The 25,135-nt window shown below is 33.6% G+C and overlaps 2 protein-coding genes across 2 annotated transcripts; both read right to left on the bottom strand.

Moving 5' to 3' along the window:
- Positions 1-16: 16 nt before the first annotated feature.
- LOC124911115 (class V chitinase-like) lies at positions 17-1,388 on the bottom strand. The gene is made up of 2 exons (XM_047451559.1): positions 283-1,388; positions 17-186 (listed from the first exon to the last, which is right to left on the bottom strand). The coding sequence occupies exons 1-2, from the start codon at positions 1,376-1,378 to the stop codon at positions 86-88; spliced, it is 1,197 nt and encodes a 398-aa protein (XP_047307515.1). The 5' UTR covers positions 1,379-1,388; the 3' UTR covers positions 17-85.
- A 13,793-nt stretch (positions 1,389-15,181) lies between these two features.
- LOC124911929 (class V chitinase-like) lies at positions 15,182-16,547 on the bottom strand. The gene is made up of 2 exons (XM_047452467.1): positions 15,430-16,547; positions 15,182-15,327 (listed from the first exon to the last, which is right to left on the bottom strand). Exons 1-2 carry the CDS (start codon positions 16,523-16,525, stop codon positions 15,308-15,310), a joined length of 1,116 nt encoding a protein of 371 aa, XP_047308423.1. The 5' UTR covers positions 16,526-16,547; the 3' UTR covers positions 15,182-15,307.
- Between the last annotated feature and the right edge of the window lie 8,588 nt (positions 16,548-25,135).

Here is a 25,135-nt window from a genome sequence, read left to right as displayed (position 1 = left end):
CTTTTTATTTTGACAATTTTTATTGAGATTATGATTTTACATCATAATTTATTATTCAATGTTATACATATTATGGGAAACACTTTTATTTGAAATTGAAGAGCTTGTGCAGTTTATTTATTACACTTCCTTCATCATATATTCCATCATCATCTCCATTCCCCATGTTTCTGAATGTTTGTGAAGCTGCAGCAAAAAATGTTAAGAAACACTTGTAAGTTTTTAGTTTCAAGTTTTAAAAAAGGCGATGTGAATAAATCCATCGAGAAAGAAGAAAAATACCGGTTTTGGAAAGCTCCCAGTTGTAATCCGCACCTACGTGCCACGCAAAGTAACCGCGCAATGCTTTACTCTTAGCATAAGCGACCTTGGCTTGGACACTTTGAGTACCGTCGTAACCAATCCATGTGGTACCAGCATAACTATAATCCGCAACGATTGTGGCATTATAAACAGAGGATGCTCTGTTTTGTGTGATAAAATCCCTGATCTGGTTGTACCCAATTGAAGATTCGCCACTCCTAAACGGACCATCTGCCGGGGCTAAAAGCCCGTGAATATTAGGGTTTACAAGCTTCCAACCATACCCATAATAGGGTATACCGATAACAATCTTATTCCAATTCACCCCAGCTGATTGGATCCAATCCCTTATTCCATTTCTTCCACTTATTGAACTATCAGGGTCATATAGAGCAGCATGTTCGCGTGTTTGTGCTCTGTCATTGGCCCGTTTAGGATCATAAAAGTCATAAGACATAACATTAATCCAGTCTAAACTTTTGGTTATTGAGGAATAAGGATAGCTCAACCATCCGTCCACTTTCGGTCCAAAGGAGACTGCTGCTGTCAAAAGCAGAGCCTCTCTACCGGAGTTCCTAGCCTCGGCTGCAACTGCTACACGCCACTCATCAATGAGGATTCCGAAATTGGTCATTTGAGCGCTATCTGTTGGGTATTCCCAATCAAGATCAAGGCCATGAAAGCCATAAGTCCTAGCCAAATTGATCGATGAATCAATGAATGTCTTACGCTTCCTAGCCTGGCTAGCCATGGAAGCATAAGCAGATTTGTCAGCATTTCCACCCCCAATAGAGATCAAACTTTTGACAGAAGGGTTCCTTTGCTGAACAGTTTTTGTGAACTTGGAGAAGGAATCTTGGTCTTGTGGGAATATAATAAGTTGGTTGGAGTTGGAATCAAGATTGGCGAAAGCGCAGAATAAGTGAGTGAAGAACGTTGAATCAATACTGGATAGAGGGAATTCACTGGCTCGGAACCAGTATGCTGCTTTGACAGTCTGCCCAAAGGAAAGATGCATCAGTTGGCTCAATGTTAAGAGGGTCAGGACAAGGGAAATTATGGTTTTGGAAGCCATTGTTGAAAAGATAGATATTTGTTTTTGTTTTCTCTGGTTTTCCAAATATATTTATATAGTAGTAACATATGTGCATGACTCATCATTCTAGATAAGATTTAATACTATTTTTTCTTCCTCACTCTCAAAAGTCTTATGAACAGGTAAAAATTGATTTTGTTTTTCACTTTTTTTTTAATGCATTGTATTTTGTTCAATCCAATCACCTCTTTAGTTGAATTAATTAAATTTTTTGTCCCAAATTTTTAAAATTGGAATTATACTTCTAGTTTTTGGTGTGTGGTTTATTGCTGTTGATAAAATTGTCAGATTTGAAGTTTTCTTTTGTTCATTGAAATTGATATTTCATTTTGATGCTCTCTTTGTCTCTTGATTTGTATTATTATTTTGATAATATATGTAGATGATTAGTTATCACATGACATAAAATTTTTAACGTTGTTTATTAATTTACAGATAATGACAAATTACACCGTCGTTCCAAATATTTGGTAAGATTTTTTTGCAATACCGCATTATTAGTTTGTTAGACTTGCTAATTCCTTACTCAGAACTCAAACGAGTTCGTAATTTTCACCCTAAAAATATAAGTTTAAGATGGTTGGATATTAAACTTTAAAATTTTATATTCTTTTTTATAAATTTAATATCAAGATTTTAGTTATTTTTATTTATTTTTTAAATATTATTCTATATTATTTATAAATTAATATTTCATATATAACTTCTTATTTGAATCAATTAGATATAACTCCTTATAAAAATAAAATAAAAATAAAATAAAAATAATTATATTGAAACTCCACCCTATCTCAATCTCCTCTTTATACAACTTTAATGTAAGTGGAAGATCTTACCGCTCCAATTTGAACGCGGTAATTTTTGTCTTGTGAGTCCATCAAAACAGTTAAGGTAGGACCAGTTAGGCGGGGAAATTGGACGAAATGACCCTACAAATAGGCCTATTTGCATCCGTGGTAATGTTTAATAATTTTTGATCTGATAACCACTTATTTTTTTTTTGACGAATTTACCCTTTTCGCGTAACGCGAAGTGAAACAGTATTGATATATATACTCAAATTTTTTCATTTCTCTCATTTTCTTTCTCTCTCATGCTTTCTTTCCTCCTGAGTTTGTCGCCGGCGGCGTAAACTCCGGCGACGGCGACGGCGACTACTATGAACTAAATCTACAAGATAAGAAACCTAATCCCCGAATCTATGTTTATATAACAGATTTATGTTCTTATTTGTATTTCTTAATGAAACCCTAACCCTAAATATGTTCTTTTTGGTGATATTGGTTAATATTGGTTCATATTGAATCATATTTGTTCATATTGGGTTATATTTGTTCATATATGTTCATATTTGTTCATATTGGTTTATTAGTTTGTTCATCTTATTGATTGTTCTTTTGGCTGTGATGATATTTGCAGATGATATCGTTTCTGCTAGTTACTTAACGAAGCGTTAAGTACTTAACGAAGCGTTATGTACTTAGCGAAGCGTTAAGTACTTAACGTTTCGTTAAGTACTTAACGCTTCTGCACGCGCGCGTAGGAAGACGAAGAGGCGCGCGTATATGCACGCGCCGTACCATATATTTTAAAAAATAAAACATTTGGACATTCATTTCTTCCATTTTCCCTCTTCTATCCTCTCGATTCCTCTCTCTCTACAACCGTCTCACTGAAGAAGACATTGACAAGGCCGATCTTCCCGTCCCCCTCGTGTCCTCCCTCTCTATCATTGATTCCCCATAAATCTCAGGTTAGTTTTATTTTGGTTGTTGCATGTCTTTTTTTGGTTATGAGTTTTCATATTTGCATGTTTAGTTTTAGGGTTTTGGCTGTTTCAGTTTATTTGGTTAGGTTTAGCGTTTAATGTTTGTTTCTGGTTATTGATTATTGCATTATATTTGCATGTTTGTTTCTGGTTGTTGGTTATTGTTTCTGGTTTAGGGATTCGCGAATTACTTAACGCTTCGCTAAGTACTTAACGCTTCGTTAAGTACTTAACGCTTCGTTAAGTACTTAACGCTTCGTTAAGTACTTAACGCTTCGTTAAGTACTTAACGCTTCGTTAAGTATTTAACGCTTCGTTAAGTACTTAACGCTTCGTTAAGTACTTAACGTTTGATGTGGTCTATGTATATGATCTTACATTTTTGTTGTTGTTCCTTTTGTAGATGGCAGAAACCACCGTTCCTGATTTCCCTGGACGGATTTCTTGGAAAAGCGCCCTCTGCCTGAAGAAGATTGTTATGAAGTTTGAGGAAATGGATCTTGTGGAGAAGGTGTACAATACCCAATTCCGATATATAGTCTCTGCGCCAGTGTTGCAGTTCTCAGGAACTATTGTACATCACATGTTGCTTAGGAGGGTAACCTCAACCTCCAAGGAGATTACTTTCAATATCAATGGGCAAGAACTTGTGTTTGGTATGAAAGAGTACGCCTTGGTGACGGGCCTAAACTTCGGAAGGTTTCCTGAGGTGAACGAAGAAGAATGCCGAGGTTGTCCACCTCTGTTGGTAAAATATTTTAAAGGGAAGACGAGTGTAGTAATGCAAGACTTGGAGACTGCTTTTTTGAAATGTAGAGATAAGGAAGATGCCTGGAAGATGGGGCTGGTATGCTTGATTTGCCAGTACCTATTTTCATTTGACCCAAGGAGGGTGGTATTTGCCAAAATCCTCCACATGGTCGAAGACGAGGAAAGTTTCCTCCGATTTCCTTGGGGGAAGGTGACCTTTAGAGCCACCCTCAAGGGTTTGAACAAGAACATGAGACATCTCAGTCACAAATATTATAAGAAGAAGAAAAAGAGTACTGATCCTTATGCTCCTTTTGCTTATAACATTTATGGGTTTGCACTGGCATTTCAAGTGTGGACATACGAGGTCATCAAAGGTTTTGTTCCTAAATTTGCTAGAAAGAATGAGCTTAATGATCCTCTACGCCCAAGGTTGTTAGTCTATCATTCCAACAGGAAGAACACCTTGATCGAGATAAAGTCTGCCCTGGAGACAACGGATCTGACTGAGATGGAAGAGTCCTCCATGGAGAAGAGGTTATACAGTGGTGAGGACTTTGAACAAATAGATGAGTCAACTGATGAATTTTTTGAGGGATTTACAGAAGGGAAGTTAGTGAAGGAGGATTATGATGATGAAGAAGAGGGAAGTGAACCTGAGGATGAACATGAAGAACCTACTTCCAAACCAAACACCCGGAAGAGAAAGGCTGCGCTTAATCTCAAAGAAGTAGTAAACCTGAAGAGGAAGCTTGCTTATGAATCTAGTCCTGCCAATATTCCTAGCCCCCCATCCGCTACTACTCCTGGATTACCTCCAACATCTTCTGTTGGATGTAAATGTGAAGAGCTGAAAGAGGAGGTAAAAGCGCTGAAGGAGGAGCTCATCAAAGAGGTGAAGGAGGAGCTCAAAGAGATGAAAACAGCTTACGAAGAAACTCAAACAAATCACAAGGCTTATATGAAAAAGTTGGTTGTTAGTATGTGCGAACAGTTATTAGCCAAATCCAACCAAATGATGGCCACGTTAATTGTCAAATTAGATAGTATGGAGGAGGAGAGGAAGAAGAAGAAGAGCAAATTGGAAAAGAAGGCCAAGACTGAGGTAAGATGAAGATACTTATCGCTTCGTTAAGTACTTAACGCTTCGCTAAGTACTTAACGCTTCGCTAAGTACTTAACACTTCGCTAAGCACTTAACGCTTCGCTAAGCACTTAACGCTTCGTTAAGCACTTAACGCTTCGTTAAGTACTTAACGCTTCGTTAAGTACTTAACGCTTCGTTAAGTACTTATCTTTTGTTGTTCTTAACTGACCACACTGTTGTTTTATTTTTGCAGGAAGGGAATGTGGAGGAGATGAAGACGAATGACATGAAGATGAAGGATGGGAAGGTGGAGGAGGAGAGTGAGAAGGTGGAGGATATAACTGAGCTCGTGCTGTTGAGAAGATGAGTCATGATGCTTAGATGATGATGTTTTTGCAGTAGATGGAGCAGGCATGACTGCTTTGCATGTGGCCCTATTATGTCCTAGTCCACCACATGAGCTGCATCGTCTCGGAGCCTTACGTACCTCACCTTGAGATGACCTACGCTTTGTTTGTGGGCGCCCTTTCTTAACCTTGACAGGTGGTTTTAGACATACGCGTTCCTTGATCATTTCGGGAATATCCCAATCGTCTTCATCACCAACAGGGTAACATGTCTCCGCATATGCATTCATCCAAGATTCAGTTGTGTAATATCTGTAAGAATGGAAAATAAAACGATTAAACAATTGGTTAAATAGATTGAACATGTGAGCTGAATAATACCTTGAACAAAAGTCATAACAAACCAAATTGCGGTGACGGGCAGCAACCATTGCATGAGTACAAGGAAGACCAGAAACTTCAAATACCCTACAAGTGCAGTTCATGTCTTTCAAATTGACTTTAAAATGAGACTCATTGTCATGCACATAAAACTCGAATCGGTTAAGCGATGATACTGTATAGAATCTAGCCTTCTCGAATCCCTCACGTAACCACTTTTCATATGTTGGAGATAACACTTCTTGGTGGTTGGACACTCTTTCTCTTCTCTCATTAAACCAACATTGTATTGTCAATCTTAAATACTCGGCCATTGAGGAAATAGGGTACTTTCTGGCTTCCCTGCTCTGACTATTAAAACTCTCAGCATAATTGCTTGTTAGTTGATTGTATCGCTTACCGGGGAAAAATGCTCTACTCCATCTTTGAAATCCAATTTCTTCCAAATAGGCAGCAATCCTATTATCTTTAACCCTTATCTTGTCAAAAAAACGATTGAATTCGTGGACGGTGTACGCACGAGAAGCCATATCAAACTCCATATGACAATTATCAGTTTTGAATTTCGCGTTGATATTCATCTTTATGTGATATGTGCACGCACCGTGGTATGCTTCTGGAAAAACAACACATAAGGCATTGGCGATGCTTGGGTGTCTATCGGATACGAAGACGAGATCATCAACTAATCTAATTGCTTCTCTCAATTTTTGCATAAAATAAGTCCAAGAGTTATTATTCTCTGAATCAAAAACTCCGAATGCGACAGGATATAATTGTTCATTAGCATCTAATGCAATAGCCACCAATAGTTGACCTCCCACCTTGTGCTTAAGAAAACTGGCATCAACACACAATACGGGACGACAAAATGCTTTGAAATCCCTAATAGAGAGGCCTAGGGACATGAACATATACTTGAAGTGCCCGACCTCGTCTGTTTGGATGTCTGTTATGGTACCAGGATTATGCTTCTCCAACATGTATAGGTATGAGGGTAATTTTTCATATGAATCCTCAACCGTTCCTCGCACCGCCACTAATGCCATTTCCCTAGCCCTCCAAGCCTTATTATAAGTCAAATTTACCCCATAAGTTGCTTGCATGTCTTCAATTATTTTCTTAGGCAAGTGATTATGGTGATGGTCCATATACTTACTCTTCACGCACTGCCCAATAACCCATGCTGGTGTTTGTATTTTTTTCTCTAGCCTAGATAGAACTGAGCATGAGTGTTGTTGGTCGAATTTCCGGATCTCAAACATCTCAGATAATTTACCTTTCACGGCACGCAATCTCCACTTGCATTTCTCATCCAAACATTTCACATACCAAAGATGTTTTCTTGACTTCTCCACCTTGAATTCAAAATGATTAGCCATCGCATATTTATATAGCATCAGTTGTAGTTCTTTTTTATTTTCAAACAAGGCACCGACTTCCAATACAGTTTCAGTAGTTAACGCCAACGCAAATGAGGGGTCTGTCGGTGATATGTCTGTCGGTGATATGTCTGTCAGTGATATGTCTGTCGGTGATATGTCTGTCGGTGATATGTCTGTCGATGGTGTACCAAATGATGATCTTCTTGCACTACATGGTGTACCCAATGATGATCTTCTTGCACTAGTAGGTGTACCCGTTGATGCTCTTCTCGCACTATGTGGTGTAGGTATCGATGCATGCAAGTCCTGAGTAAGTGGGATGTGAGGCAAAGAGTTATCTCCGGCTTCATTACTTTCAACAAAGACCTCCGAGGGTAAAACTTCTGGTACAATTTTCTGAGTAAATTGTGGGAGAATACTTTCTTGAGTTGGGTAGGTAAGTAGTGGTATCTTTTCTTTAGTAAATTGTGACTTCTCTACTACAGACACACACAATGGTGACACAGTTCTACCCAAAATCAAGCGTGATAAATATATGTTCAGATCCTCATCATCTTCAATAAAAACGGGTTTAGGATTTGTGATATTCGGAATATCATACTTCACTTGCAGCACTAAATCATAGGTAGATTTCTGCACTTGAAGTCTTTCATGGAGTTTATCAATTAATTCAGCATAACGAGTACTTTGGGGTAAATCCAATGTTTTGATTGAAGAGGCATCAAAAAACCATATTCCATTAGCATCAACTTTCCACTCTCCATTATAGAAAACGAAAACTTCGGCTGCAAGAAAAATTGGAAACGGGATAATTAATACTGTGAAATGGAAACCCTTCGCGAAACGGGAAGTACTTAACGAAACGGGAAGTACTTAGCGAAACGGGAAGTACTTAGCGAAACGGGAAGTATCATCAGATGAAACCCTAAACAACACAGTGATTCGAAAATGCATAAATGAACAACAATAAACTTGAAATACATAAACTTACCAATTGTTACAGTGCTTGTGCTCGTCGTGGAGCTCATTGAGTGCCGCCGTTGAACTCCGTCGCCGGCGAGATTAGAGAGAAGGAGGAGAAAAGCGGAAGGGAAGAAAGAGAAGGGAAGAAAAGAAATGAAAAAAAGATGGCCGAATTTTATTATATAGTAAGGGTATTCTGGACTTTTCACAACGTCTCACTTCGCGAAACGCGAAGTCCCTATTTCCCCTATTTTTAGGGTCATTTCGTCCAATTTCCCGTTAGGCGACGTCTATGCGGCATTTAAAATCAGAAAAATAAAAAAATTATATCAACAACAAAAAAAACAAAATATAGGTTAACTTACCATTTAACCAACTAAATTATATTAATAAAATATAACTACTAAACTACACAAATATAAGAAAATATTTTTTTCTTAGGACCACCCATCCTCAGAACCGTTAGTGCAAACGGAACACCCATGTTTCGATTTTTTATCCAGTACAAGAACCTATACATATTGTTGTTAACCTTTTGATCTAAAGGGAGTCGACATTATTATAGAATTATGCTAATCACACCATAATTAGGTAAAAAAGAAACAAATTATATTGCTTTTCTTGTTGTTTGGTTGTAACTTGTAACCTATCTCATATTTATAAACAAAATTTTTATTTAAAAAGAAAAAAATGTATGTCCATGTTTAACGTATGATGTATCTTTCTTTGTTTTCAAACACGTGATTTTCTGATGATGATATTGTTTGAATATTGACCATAAAGATTTTGCTTGCTTTCGTCACACACCAGCTAATTAATAATTGATGGCTTTCAATATAGTAGATGGATAATGTTTGGTATATATATTTATGACTTTTGTTTTTTCCTAATTATTATTACTATTTTTTTTAACTTAAGAAGGTAGAAAAAATTTTCTATCTTATTTTTTTTTATCAAGGCATGACTTTGTGGTTTTTTTTTTTAATTATATATATAATAATTTTTAAAATTTTGCAAGACAAGGTCATTCCTTAACATTTTCATAGACAACCCTTGACAGATCTATATTTTTTTTTTACTTTCTGTTATTATTATTATTATTATTTTTATATTTTATTATTTAAGAATCAAAATTTGAGACACCCATATATATATATATATATATTTTAACTATTCATAAAAGGTTTAAGCTCAGTTTAACTTAGAGCTTACTAAATTAGACAATCCCTTATTTTTTTATTTTTTATTTTTATTTTTCACAAGTAAGAAGTTTCATATCCAATTCGGATATAAGAAGATTATTATATATAACCCAAAATTTCTCCGCCGATTCCTTGTAAGCAAGCCTCTCTCGGTCTGTCATTATACCAGAAGTAGAAAGAATCGACTTGGAAAATGAAAAGATTTGTACAAGTTATCAATTTCGTCACCACTTTGTGGAAAATCGTTCGGTATAAATCAGTTTGGCAATATTGTTAATCAATTCCATAATAAGTACTGTTTTACCCACTCCAGGCTCCCTTAAATAATCCGATTTTTCTTCCACGGCGATACGTGGCTGAAAGATCTACTACTTTAATTCCTGTTTCAAAAATAAATAATTTTTTTTATCTAACTGTATATAGGCGGGCGCAGATTTATGAATAGGCGATGTTGTGCTAGTATCTATAGGACCTAAATTATCAATAGGCTCTCCTAGCACGTTGAAAATTCGTCCGAGAGTCGCCCCACCAACTGGAACGCTTAGAGGAGCCCCGGTGTCAATCACTCCCCCATTCCTCTTGGTGCACTCATTATAATCAAAAGCGTTGCTAAAAAGAGTAGCGACGCACATGAAAACATTAAAAGGTTATTCGCTGGCCAAAAAAGTTAATTACTGGCGGATTACTTGGCGTCGAGTTAAAATGCACATACTTATTAGCGACGTTTTTATAAATATTAAATTTAAATTATTTAGAATTTAAATTTAAAATATAATATTTTAAATTATTTTAATTAAAAAACTTAAATATATCCCTAATCGAAATGCATACATTTGTCTCATACACTATGGGGATGGTGAGAAGAGATATATTTTACATCCCAGAGGGGCTATAATTGGAGATACCATTGTTTCTGGTACAAAAGTTCCTATAAAAATGGGAAATGCCCTACCTTTGAGTGCGGTTTGAACTATTGATTTACGTAATTGGAAGTAACCAATTAGGTTTACGACGAAACCTAGAAATTGATCACTGATCCAATTTGAGTACCTCTACATGATAGACCTCAACAGAAAACTGAAGAGTAACGGCAACAAGTGATTGAGTTTAGTAGTTCCTCATATACATTAATTTACAGTTTGTTCTTTCTTCGAAGTTACCCTAAAAAAAGAATTCCCTTGGGTAAGATCTTTGATTCATTTTTTTTCTATCCTCTTTGCTTACATTATTCATAATGTAACACATATATCAAGAGCTCAGTGTGCAATTTGAATGAAATAATAGAATTTTCTAATAAAAATTCGTAATTTCATTCAGGTTATACAAAATAAGATTAAGAAAGAGAGATAGTTTAATCTGGAAAAGTATTCCATGGGGAAGTGAAAGTTTTTTTATTTTGGGTCGTTCAAGAAACTCATTTCATTTGTGTATGTGCTCCCCCAAAACATATGGTATTCTATTCCATATTGGAATACATGAATCCAGAGCAATTGAAAAAAAAAGATAATGAGAAGAATTATATAATGGATTGCTACATATGCCTAGATCACGGATAAATGAAAATTTTATTGATAAGACCTTTTCAATTGTAGCCAATATCTTATTACGAATAATTCCGACAACTTCAGTAGAAAAAGAGGCATTTACCTATTACAGAGATGGTGCGATTTGATTATTTTCTCAGTCTTACGAGAAAGACACATGATTCAGGATAAAAATACATTTTTGAAAAAAAAAGTCTACGCTTCTTGAAGGTGAGGTTTAAAAAGAAAACAATACCTTCTGTCGTGTATTCTCGATTAATGCAGCCGATATACCGAGTTATCGTTGCAAACCGCGAGATATTATTACGGCGAGGGATGAACAAAAATCCAGAGCTTTGATTCAGAATTCTCTTGATTCATCCCCTCATGAGGAATTACCAAAACATTTGACTCTTTACCCATTCCAATATAAAGGATTAGTTTGTCATTGATTTCTTCTAAATTGCATTGATTTATCCGAAAGATTTGATTTCAATTGAAATTTGGTTATTCACCATGTACGAGGATCCCCGCTAAGCATCCATGGCTGAATGGTTAAAGCGCCTAACTCATAATTGGCGAATTCGTAGGTTCAATTCCTACTGGATGCCCGCCAATGGGACCGTCTATTGGAATTGGCTCTACATATTAAACATATATGTTTTTTTAGAATAGTTTTTTTTTCTTAATTATCTATAATGAAAATATTCTTAATATATAGCCTTATATTGAATTTTTCCTTTTTTTTTATTACTTTTTTCAGATTGAAAATTTATCATTCTAAAAAAGGTTTTTGCGGGCGATTTCACAAGAATTTCTTATAAAAATTTCAATCTCAATTATTAACAACAAAAGTAATTAATTTTCTGATAGAATTTTAGAGAGTATGTCTTCAAGTAGTATATTTTGCTAGACAAAAAGTGTTTTTAAGTAGTTGAATATTTTCTTCTGATTTTTAAAATTTTGTTGGATTTTATTTTACCTATGACATACTGATATATAGGATTTAGAAATAATTTCGATAAGATATTATATTTTGAATATAAGATACTAGCATAACCCATGTCCTTTGTCACGGCCCACTTGTCTTCCTAACCCAAGAGGCTTAATCTTTCATAAAGGCCCAACCCAAAGAACATTCTAGAAAGCTAGAATGCCTTGTGAGTCATTTAATGTAGTGGTGGTTATTAGGGTGGTAGTTGGATAGTAACTCATTATTGTGGTGGTTGGCTAGTACACCATTAATGAGGTAGTTGAGTAATTAATGTAGTAGTTGAGATTAACACTATAAATACCTTTGAGGTATTCCTTTGTAAAGTACCAAGTATTCAAGTGAGATAATATTAATATTCTTTGTAAGAGTTTACTCTCTCTCTCTAGAATTCTTGTGTCAATTCTATTAAACGTCGAGTGTTGCGTCGAGAAAGGCTGACTAGTTACTCGTTCTTGAGAAGATCATAACTAGTGCCGCACGGATCGTCAGTGGAAAGACTGAGCCCGTGACAATTGGTATCAGAGCGGAAATGACGAAAAGATCGGATGAAAGTTCAAAGGTCGTGGATGAAGTAGAGAATCTTCCCCGCGGGACCGGAGAAGATGGTAGGATCTCCCGCAAAGTTCAAACGGGAGGATCCAAAGCTACCAAAGAAAGAGAGAGATCAAGGGATGATATTGTTGACATTATCGCCAGGCTGGAGAAGGTAGAACTCACTATGGCGTACGGACAAGATAATGCCGGGGACCTAGAGGAACGCATTGCCGAGCTCGAGAAAGAGAGAGACGAGCTCCGAGAAGGAATGCAAGGTGCCTTGAACGAGGTCTTGTCTAAATGTCAAGAGCAAACTCAGATCATGGAGCAGACTCTACTTGGCGAAATCAGTACCTTGACCGAGAAACTCGAGGTAATGTCATCTAAATTACAAGCCACTGAAGAGAATGTGGCGTTACTCAAAAAGGCGGTTGCGCAAGAGTGCGGACGTGCGCCTGTAGGAATCCCAAATCCGTCAAGGATAGATGTTCCAAGACCTAAAGCGTATTTAGGCGAGAGAAATGCGAAGGAGATTGATAACTTTTTATGGGTCTGGATCAGTACTTCAAAGCTCTCGGCCTGGTAGAAGAGGCGAGGAAGATAGATACTGCCACGACATACTTAGAAGACACCGCAATGTTGTGGTGGAGGCGAAGGAGTAGCGACATAGAAAGAGGTACGTGTTCTATTAACACTTGGACCGAATTCAAGGAAGAACTCAAGAGGCAGTTTTATCCTGAAAATGCTATTCGAGAGGCAAGAGCCAAGTTGCGGCGACTCTCACAAAGGGGGAGTATCAAGGAGTATGTCAAGGAGTTCATCGCTACTCTCCTTGAGATCCCTAACTACTCAGACGACGAAGCCTTGTTTGCTTTCACAGATGGTCTACAAATGTGGGCAAAGCTTGAGTTGGAACGGCGTGGTGTCCAAGATCTAAACACCGCGATCGCTGTTGCTGAATCTCTTGTCGAAATGAGAAGACAAGAGAAACCAAAGTCGACTTATGAGAGGAATGACGAGGGGGGAAATGGTGGAGACCATTTTTACAGCAATGAAGACCCAACTAAGAGGACGAAGCCCAATGGTAGAGGAGATCGGGACGAGAAACGTGGAGAGAGACCCCTGATAAAATGTTTCTTTTGTGAAGGGCCGCATAAAGCAAGAGAGTGTCCTATGAAGAACAAACTATCCGCTTTAATGGAGGAGCAAGAAGGCCTTCACAATGAAGCTCGATTGGGGTCGTTAAATCTCCTTAGTGCCGTTAAAGCAAAGTTTGAAGGGCCAAAGACCGTGAAGAAAGGACGATTATTCGTGGAAACAAAAGTAAAAAGCCATATGGTTAAAGCTTTGTTGGATACGGGAGCCAACAACAACTTTCTAGAGGTAAAAGAGGCGGAAAGACTAGGGATTAGGTACACCAAAGAAAAGGGGTGGCTTAAAGCAGTCAACTCGGCACCAAGTGCAACTTATGGAGTTGCTCGTAATGTAAAAGTCAACTTGGGGGAGTGGACTGGCCTTCTTGATTTCTCCATTATTGACATGGACGACTACAAAATGGTTCTTGGAATAGAGTTCCTAGACAAGGTAAATGCATTTATACTCCCTTCTGCTAATGCTATGTACATTCTAGAGCAAGGCAATACTTGCACAATACATTTAACACGAGAAGGCAAGAGAGAAACTATGCACCTCTCTGCCATGCAACTCTCAAAAGGTGTAAAGGAGGACTATTCATCATCTTTTGTTACTTTGAAAGAAGATGAGAAAATTGTGGTCCAAGAGAAGACACCTCCGAAAATTACAACTGTCCTAGAGAAAGTTCAGGATGTAATGCCCGCCGATTTTCCAAAGAAACTTCACCATGAGAGAGAGGTGGACCATAGAGAAGAGTTAGTCAATGGTACTAAACCATCGGCGACAATCATTTATCGCATTGAATCTCCCAAATTGGAGGGATTGAAGAGACAATCGGAGGAGTTGCTCTTCAAGAAAGGGAAGTGCGAAATTGACAAGACCGCCAAGAGAATGAAGAAATGGAAAAACAAGAAGAGAAGACACTTGGAGTTCGGAGGAAACCGAGTGGTAGTAAAACTTCTCCTCTATCAAGAGAGACGATTTTCCAAAGTTCATAAGGGGTCTGTGAGGCGATACGAATGCCCTTTCTTAGAGAAGAAACGGGTTGGAAAGTTAACATATCGCTCAAAACTTTTGTCGCATTTGGAGACATCATTGAGACCTACAAAGAGGATGCGACGAGGACGTCGCCGAAATGAGTGGGGGAGAATGTCACGGCCCACTTGTCTTCCTAACCCAAGAGGCTTAATCTTTCATAAAGGCCCAACCCAAAGAACATTCTAGAAAGCTAGAATGCCTTGTGAGTCATTTAATGTAGTGGTGGTTATTAGGGTGGTAGTTGGATAGTAACTCATTATTGTGGTGGTTGGCTAGTACACCATTAATGAGGTAGTTGAGTAATTAATGTAGTAGTTGAGATTAACACTATAAATACCTTTGAGGTATTCCTTTGTAAAGTACCAAGTATTCAAGTGAGATAATATTAATATTCTTTGTAAGAGTTTACTCTCTCTCTCTAGAATTCTTGTGTCAATTCTATTAAACGTCGAGTGTTGCGTCGAGAAAGGCTGACTAGTTACTCGTTCTTGAGAAGATCATAACTAGTGCCGCACGGATCGTCAGTGGAAAGACTGAGCCCGTGACACCTTTCATTCTATTTTAGAATACTCCAATCCCAATATTCTTTAATTTTTGTTTGTTTGACCATATCTTATTATAACATAATGAAATGAGATGTGAGACTACGATATATAATAATCTGCCATGAAATGAGATCTTCTTATTATAATATAATGAATTGAGATCATAAACAGTTTGAAAGTTTTATTTGAAATGAAAGAGCTAGCTCCTGCTGTTTATTTATTATTACCCTTCGAGTCTATCCTTCAGATATTCATCATCATCCCCATGTTTGTGAAGCTGCAGCCAAAATTTTGAGAAATACTTGTAAGTCTTAATTTTAAAGTTCAATCTTTATCGAAAAAGAGAAGTAAATAAATGAATCGAAAGAAAGAAAAATACCGGTTTTGGAAAGCTCCCAGTTGTAATCCGCACCAACATGCCACGCAAAGTAACCGCGCAACGCTTTACTCTTCGCATAAGTGACCTTGGCTTGAACACTTTGAGTACCGTCGTAACCAATCCATGTAGTACCCGCATAAGTATAATCCGCGACGATTGTGGCATTATAAACAGAAGATGCTCTGTTTTGTGTGATAAAATCCTTGATCTGATTGTACCCAATTGAAGAATCGCCACTCCTAAACGGGCCATCTGCCGGGGCTAAAAGCCCGTGGTTATTAGGGTTTACAAGCTTCCAACCATACCCATAATAGGGTATCCCGATAACAATCTTATTCCAATTCACCCCGGCGGTTTGGATCCAATCCCTTATTCCATTTCTTCCACTTATTGAACTATCGGGGTCATATAGAGCTGCATGTTCTTTTGTTTGTGCTCTATCATTGGCACGATTAGGGTCATAAAAGTCATAAGACATAACATTAATCCAGTCTAAACTTTTGGTTATTGAGGAATAAGGATAGCTCAACAACCCGTCAACTTTCGGCCCAAAGGAGACCGCTGCTGTCAAAAGAAGAGCCTCTTTACCCGAGTTCCTAGCCTCGGCTGCAACTGCTACACGCCACTCATCAATTAGAGTTCCGAAATTGGTCATTTGAGTGCTATCTGTTGGGTATTCCCAATCAAGATCAAGGCCGTGAAAGCCATAAGTCCTAGCCAAATTGATCGATGAATCAATGAATGTCTTACGCTTCCCAACCTGGCTAGCCATGGAGGCGTAAACAGATTTGTCGGCGCTTCCACCGCCGATAGAGATCAAAGTTTTGACAGAAGGGTTCTTTTGTCTCATGGTTTGTGTGAACTTGGAGAAGGAATCTTGGTCTGGAGGCAATATAACAAGTTGGTTGGAGTTGGAATCGAGATTTGCGAAAGCGCAGAATAGGTGAGTGAATAACGTGGAATCAATGCTAGCTAGAGGGAATTCACTGGCTCGGAACCAATATGCCGCTTTGACGGTCTGCCCCAAGGAAAGATGCATAAGTTGGCTCAATGTTAAGAGGGACAATAACACAAAGGAAATGGTTTTGGAAGCCATTATTGAAGAGATAGATACTTTTGATTTTTCCAAGTACTATATTTATAGAAGTATTATTATGTAGATGTCCTATGTTTCTTCTTCACAAACGTGATTGGTTTGATGATGATGTTTGAATATTTGACCATAAATTAAGAGTTTACTTGCTTTGGTAACACACTAGCTAGTAATATAGTTATTGACTTTGAATATATATTAGATATGATGGATAAAGTTTGGTATAGATTAAAGACTTTTTATTTTATTTTCTAATTATATTCAACATCTAATTAGTGGGATGTATACCCATCTAATAGTATTTTAATTTAATGAAATAAATTTCAAATTTAATAACCATAATCAATAATATTGAAATTATATATATATATATATATATATATATATATATATATAACAATTTCAAAGTACGTGCTTACTTTATTATTACCCACAAAGTGTTGTACCCATTTTGTCATAAAGTTGTACCCATTTCAAATTATAGACTAGTCAAATATATGGATTAATTTTATATATTTAGTTTTATATATAATTTATTTATATATTTAATTTGTGTTTTTATTCAATATTTATATATATATATATATATGATAAATTTATAATAATGAATAATATTTATAAAAACCTAAAAAATAATAAAACAATTTGATTAATGGGTGGAGTACATAAATTTCGAGAATTGATAAAACATTTATTTTATAATCGAAGTACTTTTTTAATAATGTTTATTTTTAAGTAAATTAGTATGTAGCCCGTGCAAAATGATATAAAAATTCAAGAAAAAAAATTACGTTAAAAATGTGACTTTATAATTTAATTCAATAGTTGGTGTTGAATTTAAAATATAAATTCTTATTAGTCTAGTTAGTTAAAAAGTTTTACTTATTTTTTTGTTAGGTTGCAAGTTCGATATATACACATAATATTTTTAATTTTATTTTTAACCGTTTTAAATTTGTGGGCGGGTCAACCCAAAATTCGACTCAAATATCTATTTACTCTTTTATATATATATATATATATATATTTATATATTAACCACAACTCTCGAGCCGGCAATTCGGCAATCCGGACACTTTTGAAATTAAGCATTATTAATTATATATATATAGATTTCTTGCTTATGTAATTTGCGTTTATATAATAATATTTAATTTATTTTTTAATGGATATAAATTATTCATCTATAGTAAAAAATTTGAATTCAATTTGTAAAGTTGATAAACATATATTAAATAATGAAAAAGTTAAAAAACTAGTTTGAAAATATTTTTTGAGAATGAATTTTTGGGTTGGAATTAATACGGTATGATGTGAAAGTTACTTTATTTTAAGTTTGTGATTTTTTTTTTTTAAGAAATTGAAAACTTTGGTTGAAATTGAAATAAATTAAAAGATTAAGTGCTTGAGATTCGATAATACAGAGACGTATATTAATTTAGATTTTAGAGAGAATTGTGATTTATATGAGATAAGTATGATAAAGACGGTTCCATGAACATCTCAAGAGAATGGAGTAACTAAATGAATAAATCGAACATTGAACGAGCGTACTAGAGATATGAGATTACACGCCATAGTGCCTCAAACTTTATGGGCATAAACTATTAACACTTCTACCTACTCGGAGTTCCCTCTATCAATGATTACTTTGTTATCCATAAAGTTATTATAAGATGCGTTTTCATTTGGTAGTTGTATTTTTATATTTTTAGCGACCTCTTGAGAATTTGTATTCTTAAATGTTGATATATTAAAATTTAATATTACTTAAAATATTAAAATTTAATATTATTTTAATATATCACATTTAAAATAAATAATTTTATAGTGTATTGAGAAGAAAAAATAAATATATAATTTATTTTGTTTAAGTTAAAGGTAGTATTAGAAAACAAGATTCAATAGATTCCAATTTTCACAAAAACACGAAATAATTAAAAACAAGTTTCAATAGAGATTGCGATCTCCACACAAACAAGAAATAATATTGCTAGCCATGGAAACAAAAGCAGATACGTCCACTTTTGGAGCTTCAATAGAGATTAATGTTTTCACATCAGGGTTCTTCTGCCGGACAGTTGCTGTGAAATTTGCGAATGTGTCTGGTTCATCAACAGAGACTTTGTGGGTTTTCGGATCAAGATTCGCAAAACCCTAGAAGATGTGGGTGAAGAGATTTGATTCAATCTTATTGATAGGGAATTCACTCTCACTCAACCAATCCGCTCCTTTCACAACCAGATATGCCATCGATCTGATTTTAATTACTTAATTTGCTTTGCTTTGCTTTTCTTTTCTTTTCTTTTCTTTGTGTTAGAAGTTTGTTTGAATTATGTTATTTTTCCTTATTTTTAGTAATTCAGTTTTAGTGAATGGTTTCTAGGAGAGTTTTTAGTAAATCATGTCCATGTATTTTCATACTTTTTAGTTAGTATTTAAATGATTTCAGTTTAATGAAAATTATCAAGTTTTCATTTCATCTCTTTTCTACTTTAAAATAACCAACAAATTGGTATTAGAGCTATCTTCTTGAGGGACCTTTGAGTGAGAGATACCTACCACGACATCTACCTTTTTCTATGGATTCAGATATACTCTTTACATCATTAGCACCGTGTTCAATGGTAACAATTACCATGTCTGTGTTGTTCGAATGGAGGCTCATCTGGAGGCAAATGATCTTTGGGAAGCTGTTGAAGAAGAGTATATAGTGCCAGAATTACAAGCTAACCCAACACTGGCACATATGAAGAATCACAAGGAGAAGAAGAGAAGGAAGTCAAATGCAAGGGCTACTCTGTTTGTTGCTGTGTCATCTGGGATTTTCATTAGAATAATGACCATAAAGTCAGCATTTAAGGTCTGGAATTTTCTCAAAAAAGAGTATGAAGGAAATGAAAAGATTAAGGGGATGCAAGTCATTAATTTAATTAGGGAATTCGAGATGGTGAAGATGAAGGATTCAGAGACCATCAAAGAGTACTCTGATTACACACAATTGTCAACAAGGTAAGATTGCTTGACACTGAATTTCCTGATTCCAGATTGGTTCAAAAGGTGTTGGTAACTGTTCTTGAAAGGTTTGAGGCTACCAATTTCTCATTAGAGAACACTAAAGACCCGTCAAAAGTCAGTCTTGTAGAAATCTTGAGTGCCTTTCATGCACAAGAACAAAGAAGATTGATGAGGAATGAAGGATTTGTAGAATAAGCATTTCCAGCAAAAGTGTAGTCAAGCCAAAGTGAAAAATGGAAGAAGAACTGGAAAAGCAAGAAGGAAAGTGCAGGTTCAAATTCTCCAAGCACAAGTAGAAGTTCTAAATCAGACTATCCTCCTTGTAAGTACTGTGAGAAGAAAGGTCATGCACCTTTTAGATGCTGGAGGAGGCCAGATGTGCAGTGTGAGAAGTGTCATATGATGGGGCATCACCAGAAAATTTGCAAAAGTAATATGCAGCAAAATGATGTGACTCAAGTGAACCTTCAGCAAAGAAATGTGGCTCAAGTTGCAGACCAGGAAGAGCAGCTCTTTGTGGCAACTTGTTTTGCAGCCAATAACTCAAGTAATAACTGGATTGTGGACAGTGGTTGCACCAACCACATGACATTTGATCGAGGCCTCTTCAAAGAACTGGACACATCATTCAACTGCAAAGTCAAAATTGAAAATGGAGAGTACATTACAGTCAAGGAAAAAGGGACTGTGGGAGTAGGCAGTTCCTCAAATACTAAGTTGATTAAAAATGTGTTATTTGTGTCCAACATCAATTAAAATTTATTAAGTTCACATTATTTTCAATATTAAATGAAGGTCATAATTAAATCTAAAAAGAGTAAATCCTAATCAAGTTGATTAAAATTTATTAAAATCTTACATCAAGGTCACATTATTTTCAATATTAAATCCACTTTATTTATCATTTTCTTCAAAATTAATACTAGTTTTATAAATGGTAATTAAAACTAAGTTTATACTTATCTAACCAATGATGCTGCATTTGTTATGCTTATGTCTCTTTTTCAGCCTCTAGGGTTAATTTTTGTCTTTTATATTGATTCTTTATACCTAAGAATGACAATGAGACGGTTCAAAATGAAAAATAAAAAATATATTTACCATCCTTGTAAGACTACGAGACACCGTTTATACCATGTTCTTTAAAAAATAACGAAATTTTTAAATATAATATATTAAAAATTTATATTATTATACTGAAATAAACTTAAAACTTTTATAAAATATAATGAATAAATAAATATATTGGTGATTTCATATATTTAAATGTGTGGTATAATGTTTTGGATAAAATCGGGGTGAGATCGTGCGAGTCGGGTTGAAAGACACAAATATTATCCCTGTCAACTACTGGTCAAATTGGAAAAAAAACTGCCATAAACAGGACAATTTGGTTCGGTTAACATAAAACAATTTCAAATTGTCATTCTTACTTACCACTAGGTTATCTCATTGACAGAGACGGGTCTAGAATTTAGAGTTGGAGTGCGCTATAAAAATATTTGGGGTGAGCTTAAAAATAATAACAAATAAATTTTGGATAACACGAGTGTATAAATGTAAATTTTACCATTATTTAATAATTAGATAAACAAACAATAAATTATATCGATTTTTTTAAGAAATTAAGGGGTGACGTCAGATTTCTACTCTAATATATATTTTATTTTATTTCCCGTCCTATTCTAGCCATAGATCTGTCCCTGCTCGTTTGGGTTAAAGAGATGACAATTATTAGTATGTGTTTATAAAAAATAACTATTATTAGTTTAGACTGATACAAATATATCCCTTTGAGGGCTCTCCAATGACATCATGGTGATAGTCATGATCGAGAATCGAGATAGAGAATTCGGTAATAAGAATGATGGGGGTAATATGAATGTTAAATTTGATCTTGAATTTGGCATTGTCATAGTTGAAATGGCCCGGGATTCTTCAATTTTGTTCATTTTCCCATCTACCCATTTTTCGTTCAAGACGATGATGTTGGTGGTTGTCCATAACGTCCCATGAATCTTTGAAGATTGACTCCCTTTCCTACATGTATATTGCCCTTTCACATTTTATACATACTGATTTCCTTTCTTTGAATTGTTTTCTTTATTTGTGTGTGAATGAAAGATAATTGAGATCTATAAAGAATTAATATTCCTTTGCTTATAATGGAAGAGAAATGGCAAAATAATGACTTAGGGATCTTTAAATATATAATCCAACAAAGAAACCAATATATCTCTTAAATTCTCTTTCTTTCTTATTTGAATGTTTGTTTTGTTTTAGGAAGTAAGCATAATAAGTCTAACAAATCTATGGGCTAAGACATCCGATAGCCTAATGCCTAATCGGTTAGGCTATATTTGAATGGGTGGAATTTGAAATAGAATTATATTAAAATTTTATTTCACGAAAATTTATAATGAATTACATTTTAATTCTAATGTTTGAAAAAAATAATATAATATAAATAATTTTAATATATATTATTTATTTTATTAAAATATTAATTTGACATAACCAATAACCAATTATGATATTTCAAGTATCAAGATATTTTTAAGTTTCGCTTTTCATTAAAAAAAAAAAATACCGATTCAACATGTTAAATTCATACATTAAAAAAATATTAGTTTCTAAATAAAAAAACAAAATATAGATTACTTGTTAAATTATATATATATATATATATATATTTATATATATTAAAAATATTAACTCACTAAATTAAAAAAAAAAAACCGGTTCGATATTTTTAAATCTTAAATTCAAAAAAAATAATTATAAATTAAAAACTTAAATCATGTTTTAAATGATAAAATAATAAGTTATTTTTTTTGTTTGAAAAAATAATAAATAAATAAATTTTGTTGGAATTATAATTCCGACCTAAAATGAGTGTAATTGAGACTATAATTTTTTTAATTTTAACTATAATTTTTAATATTAGAGGGTGTACTAAACATAAAAATTAGAATTGAAATATTAATTTCATTGTAAATTCGAGAGTGATCAAACACACCCAACCTATTAAAATCATAAAGTCCGCATCTATCCTTAATCAAAATACAACATATTACTCATGGCCAAATTCAATATATTTTTTTAATCTGATTATATAAAAGACTACACTAATTTACAAATAAAATATTCATTCATATGTATTAAAGTTAAAAAAAAAAAGTATAACTAGGACAACCAAAAAAATAGAGCATGTCAAGTTTTTAGGAAGAAAAAAATAGAGCATGTCAAGTTTTTAGGAAGAGTTAATATTTGTTGGATATTTGGTGTTTCAAACCTAAAAAGAAATGAGTTAAGTCTAAGTTAAACTTGGACATTAAATTATTTTTCTCAATTTTTTATGGTGAAGTGAGACCAAACTCATGGACTTATTATCTTAGGTTTGAACAATTTAACATAATATTGTTTTTCTAATGTCTCCATGCCCATCTTGTGGCAACATGAAAGAGAGTGATTTTTACTTCAACTTAATAAGTTGGTAATGAGAATTAAATTTAAAATTTTATGAGTGACATGCATTAATGACTGATCTTAAGGTCAGTTAACTCCTATAAAAAAAAGTTGTACTAACAAGTAAAAAAGTTAAAATTATATATATATATATATATATATATATATATATATATATATATATATATATATATATATATATATATATATATATATATATATGATAATACCAAATTATTATATTTAATCAATCTAATCTAAAATATACCTAATAAAAATATTTATTTTTTCATTTAGGCACCCTAAATCTCACTGTGTGTGCACTACAAGTTATAATAAAAAAAAAACAATTTAATTAGTTAAACGTTACGACAAAATTAATTTCAAACAAAATAAGAAACATAAATAAAACGACAAATGTAAACAAGATTTGTCGCAAATAAGACTTCAATTCTCCATTAGATATCCTTTCAATTGGATTTTTATTTTTAAGATTTTGAAAATTTAAAATGTTTCAACTAACTAATTTAGGAGACTATTCAAATGAAAAAAAATCTTTCAATTTAATAAATTTTCTTTATTATCAAAATAAATATGTAATATTATTAGATATATAAATTATTATTTAAACAAATATTTCTTAAAAATTTGAATTGAGTTTAACAAGAATGTGTAAATTTCCTTTTATTGAAATTAATGAGATTAAAATAATATTTATACATTGCCAAATATAATTATTAAATTTATTAACATAACGTTTAACTAACTAGACTATTTTATTTATTTATTTTTGTTAATGATAATATAAAATTATTATATATAATCAACCTAACATAAAATATATCTCAGAGTCAACCCTACATGCACTACAAGTTATAATAGAAAAAAAATAATTTGATTAATTAAACGTAACGATAAAATAAATTTCAAACAAAATAAGAAATGAAAATAAAACGATAAATACATTTGTTGCTAACAAGACTTTAATTCTTCATTAAATATCCTTTCAATTAAATTTTTATTTGTAAGATTTTGAAAATTTTAAAATGTTTCAACTAAGATGGACAAAATCTTGTAATTTAATAAATTTTCTTATTATCAAAAGAAATGTAATCTGATTAAATATAACTTATTATTTTAACAAATAATTCTGTAAATATTTAAATTGGGTTTAAAGAGATTTTATAGAAATTAATGAGATTATGATAACTAACATGTATTCCGTGCGTTTGCACGAGTAATAATATAAAAAAACGTGAAAAAATATTACGGTAAAAATGTGATAGCATTTTTAATTTTATTTTTAACCGTTTTAAGTTTATGGGCGGGTCAACCCACAATCTGACTTAAATATCCATTTACACTCACATTGCAGAACAATATCTAAAACAATTGATATAGTTTGATTATTCGAATTAATTAGTTTGACCTTTAGAGTTCATTTTTCCCCATACTACGAGTGAAAAGGAAAATATAAAGACAACTATTAGAGTAGCCCAGACGAGACTTACTATATCCATATGAATTATTTTCCATATCTCTATAAATATGACGGAATTCTTCCATTATTAATCACTAATAATAATGAAATCTATAGCGCATAGTCAAAAGAGAATTATGGTATTAAAAACTATTAATGAACAAATGCGTTTATCAAATTTGGCGTTAAATTTAAAATATAAAATATTATTAGTTTAATTGTTTAAATGGATTTTGTTAGGTTACAAGTTCGAACCACACCTATAATATCATTATATATATATAAATTGCCCAAATATAATTACTAAAAGTAAATTATAATAATTAATTTTATTTTCCAATAACTTTATTTTTAATTTTTCTTAGGAAATTGTTAACCTTGAAATTATAAAATATTAATGATATTGGATTTGCCTTAGACCATCCTTATCCATGACCAAATAATGGGTTAGTCATGACTGTTAGTCATAGATGATCATGTCAATTTATCATGACTAAATGTTTAGTCATTCCAAGTCATTGTATCTTTGTTTTTGTCATATTATGACAAAAATCACAACCAAGGCCATCTAATTAAATGTTGCCATTTGTCAGCATTTGATTGGTTACTCAGATTTTCTTTATCGTTTATTTTTAAAACTCGATTTT

The sequence above is a fragment of the Impatiens glandulifera genome, chromosome 8, assembly GCF_907164915.1.
Source record: "Impatiens glandulifera chromosome 8, dImpGla2.1, whole genome shotgun sequence".
In the NCBI taxonomy this organism is placed as follows: domain Eukaryota; kingdom Viridiplantae; phylum Streptophyta; class Magnoliopsida; order Ericales; family Balsaminaceae; genus Impatiens; species Impatiens glandulifera.
Note: the sequence above shows the minus strand (reverse complement) of the source record. Positions and strands in the feature narration are given on the sequence as shown.

Excerpts from the sequence above, each read along its gene's own strand:
- LOC124911115 (XM_047451559.1), bottom strand. The coding sequence starts at position 1,378 with ATGGCTTCCAAAACCATAATTTCCCTTGTCCTGACCCTCTTAACATTG. Across the intron at positions 187-282 it reads CTGGGAGCTTTCCAAAACCG|CTTCACAAACATTCAGAAAC; the intron begins GTATTTTTCTTC and ends TTTTTGCTGCAG.
- LOC124911929 (XM_047452467.1), bottom strand. The coding sequence starts at position 16,525 with ATGGCTTCCAAAACCATTTCCTTTGTGTTATTGTCCCTCTTAACATTG. Across the intron at positions 15,328-15,429 it reads CTGGGAGCTTTCCAAAACCG|CTTCACAAACATGGGGATGA; the intron begins GTATTTTTCTTT and ends TTTTGGCTGCAG.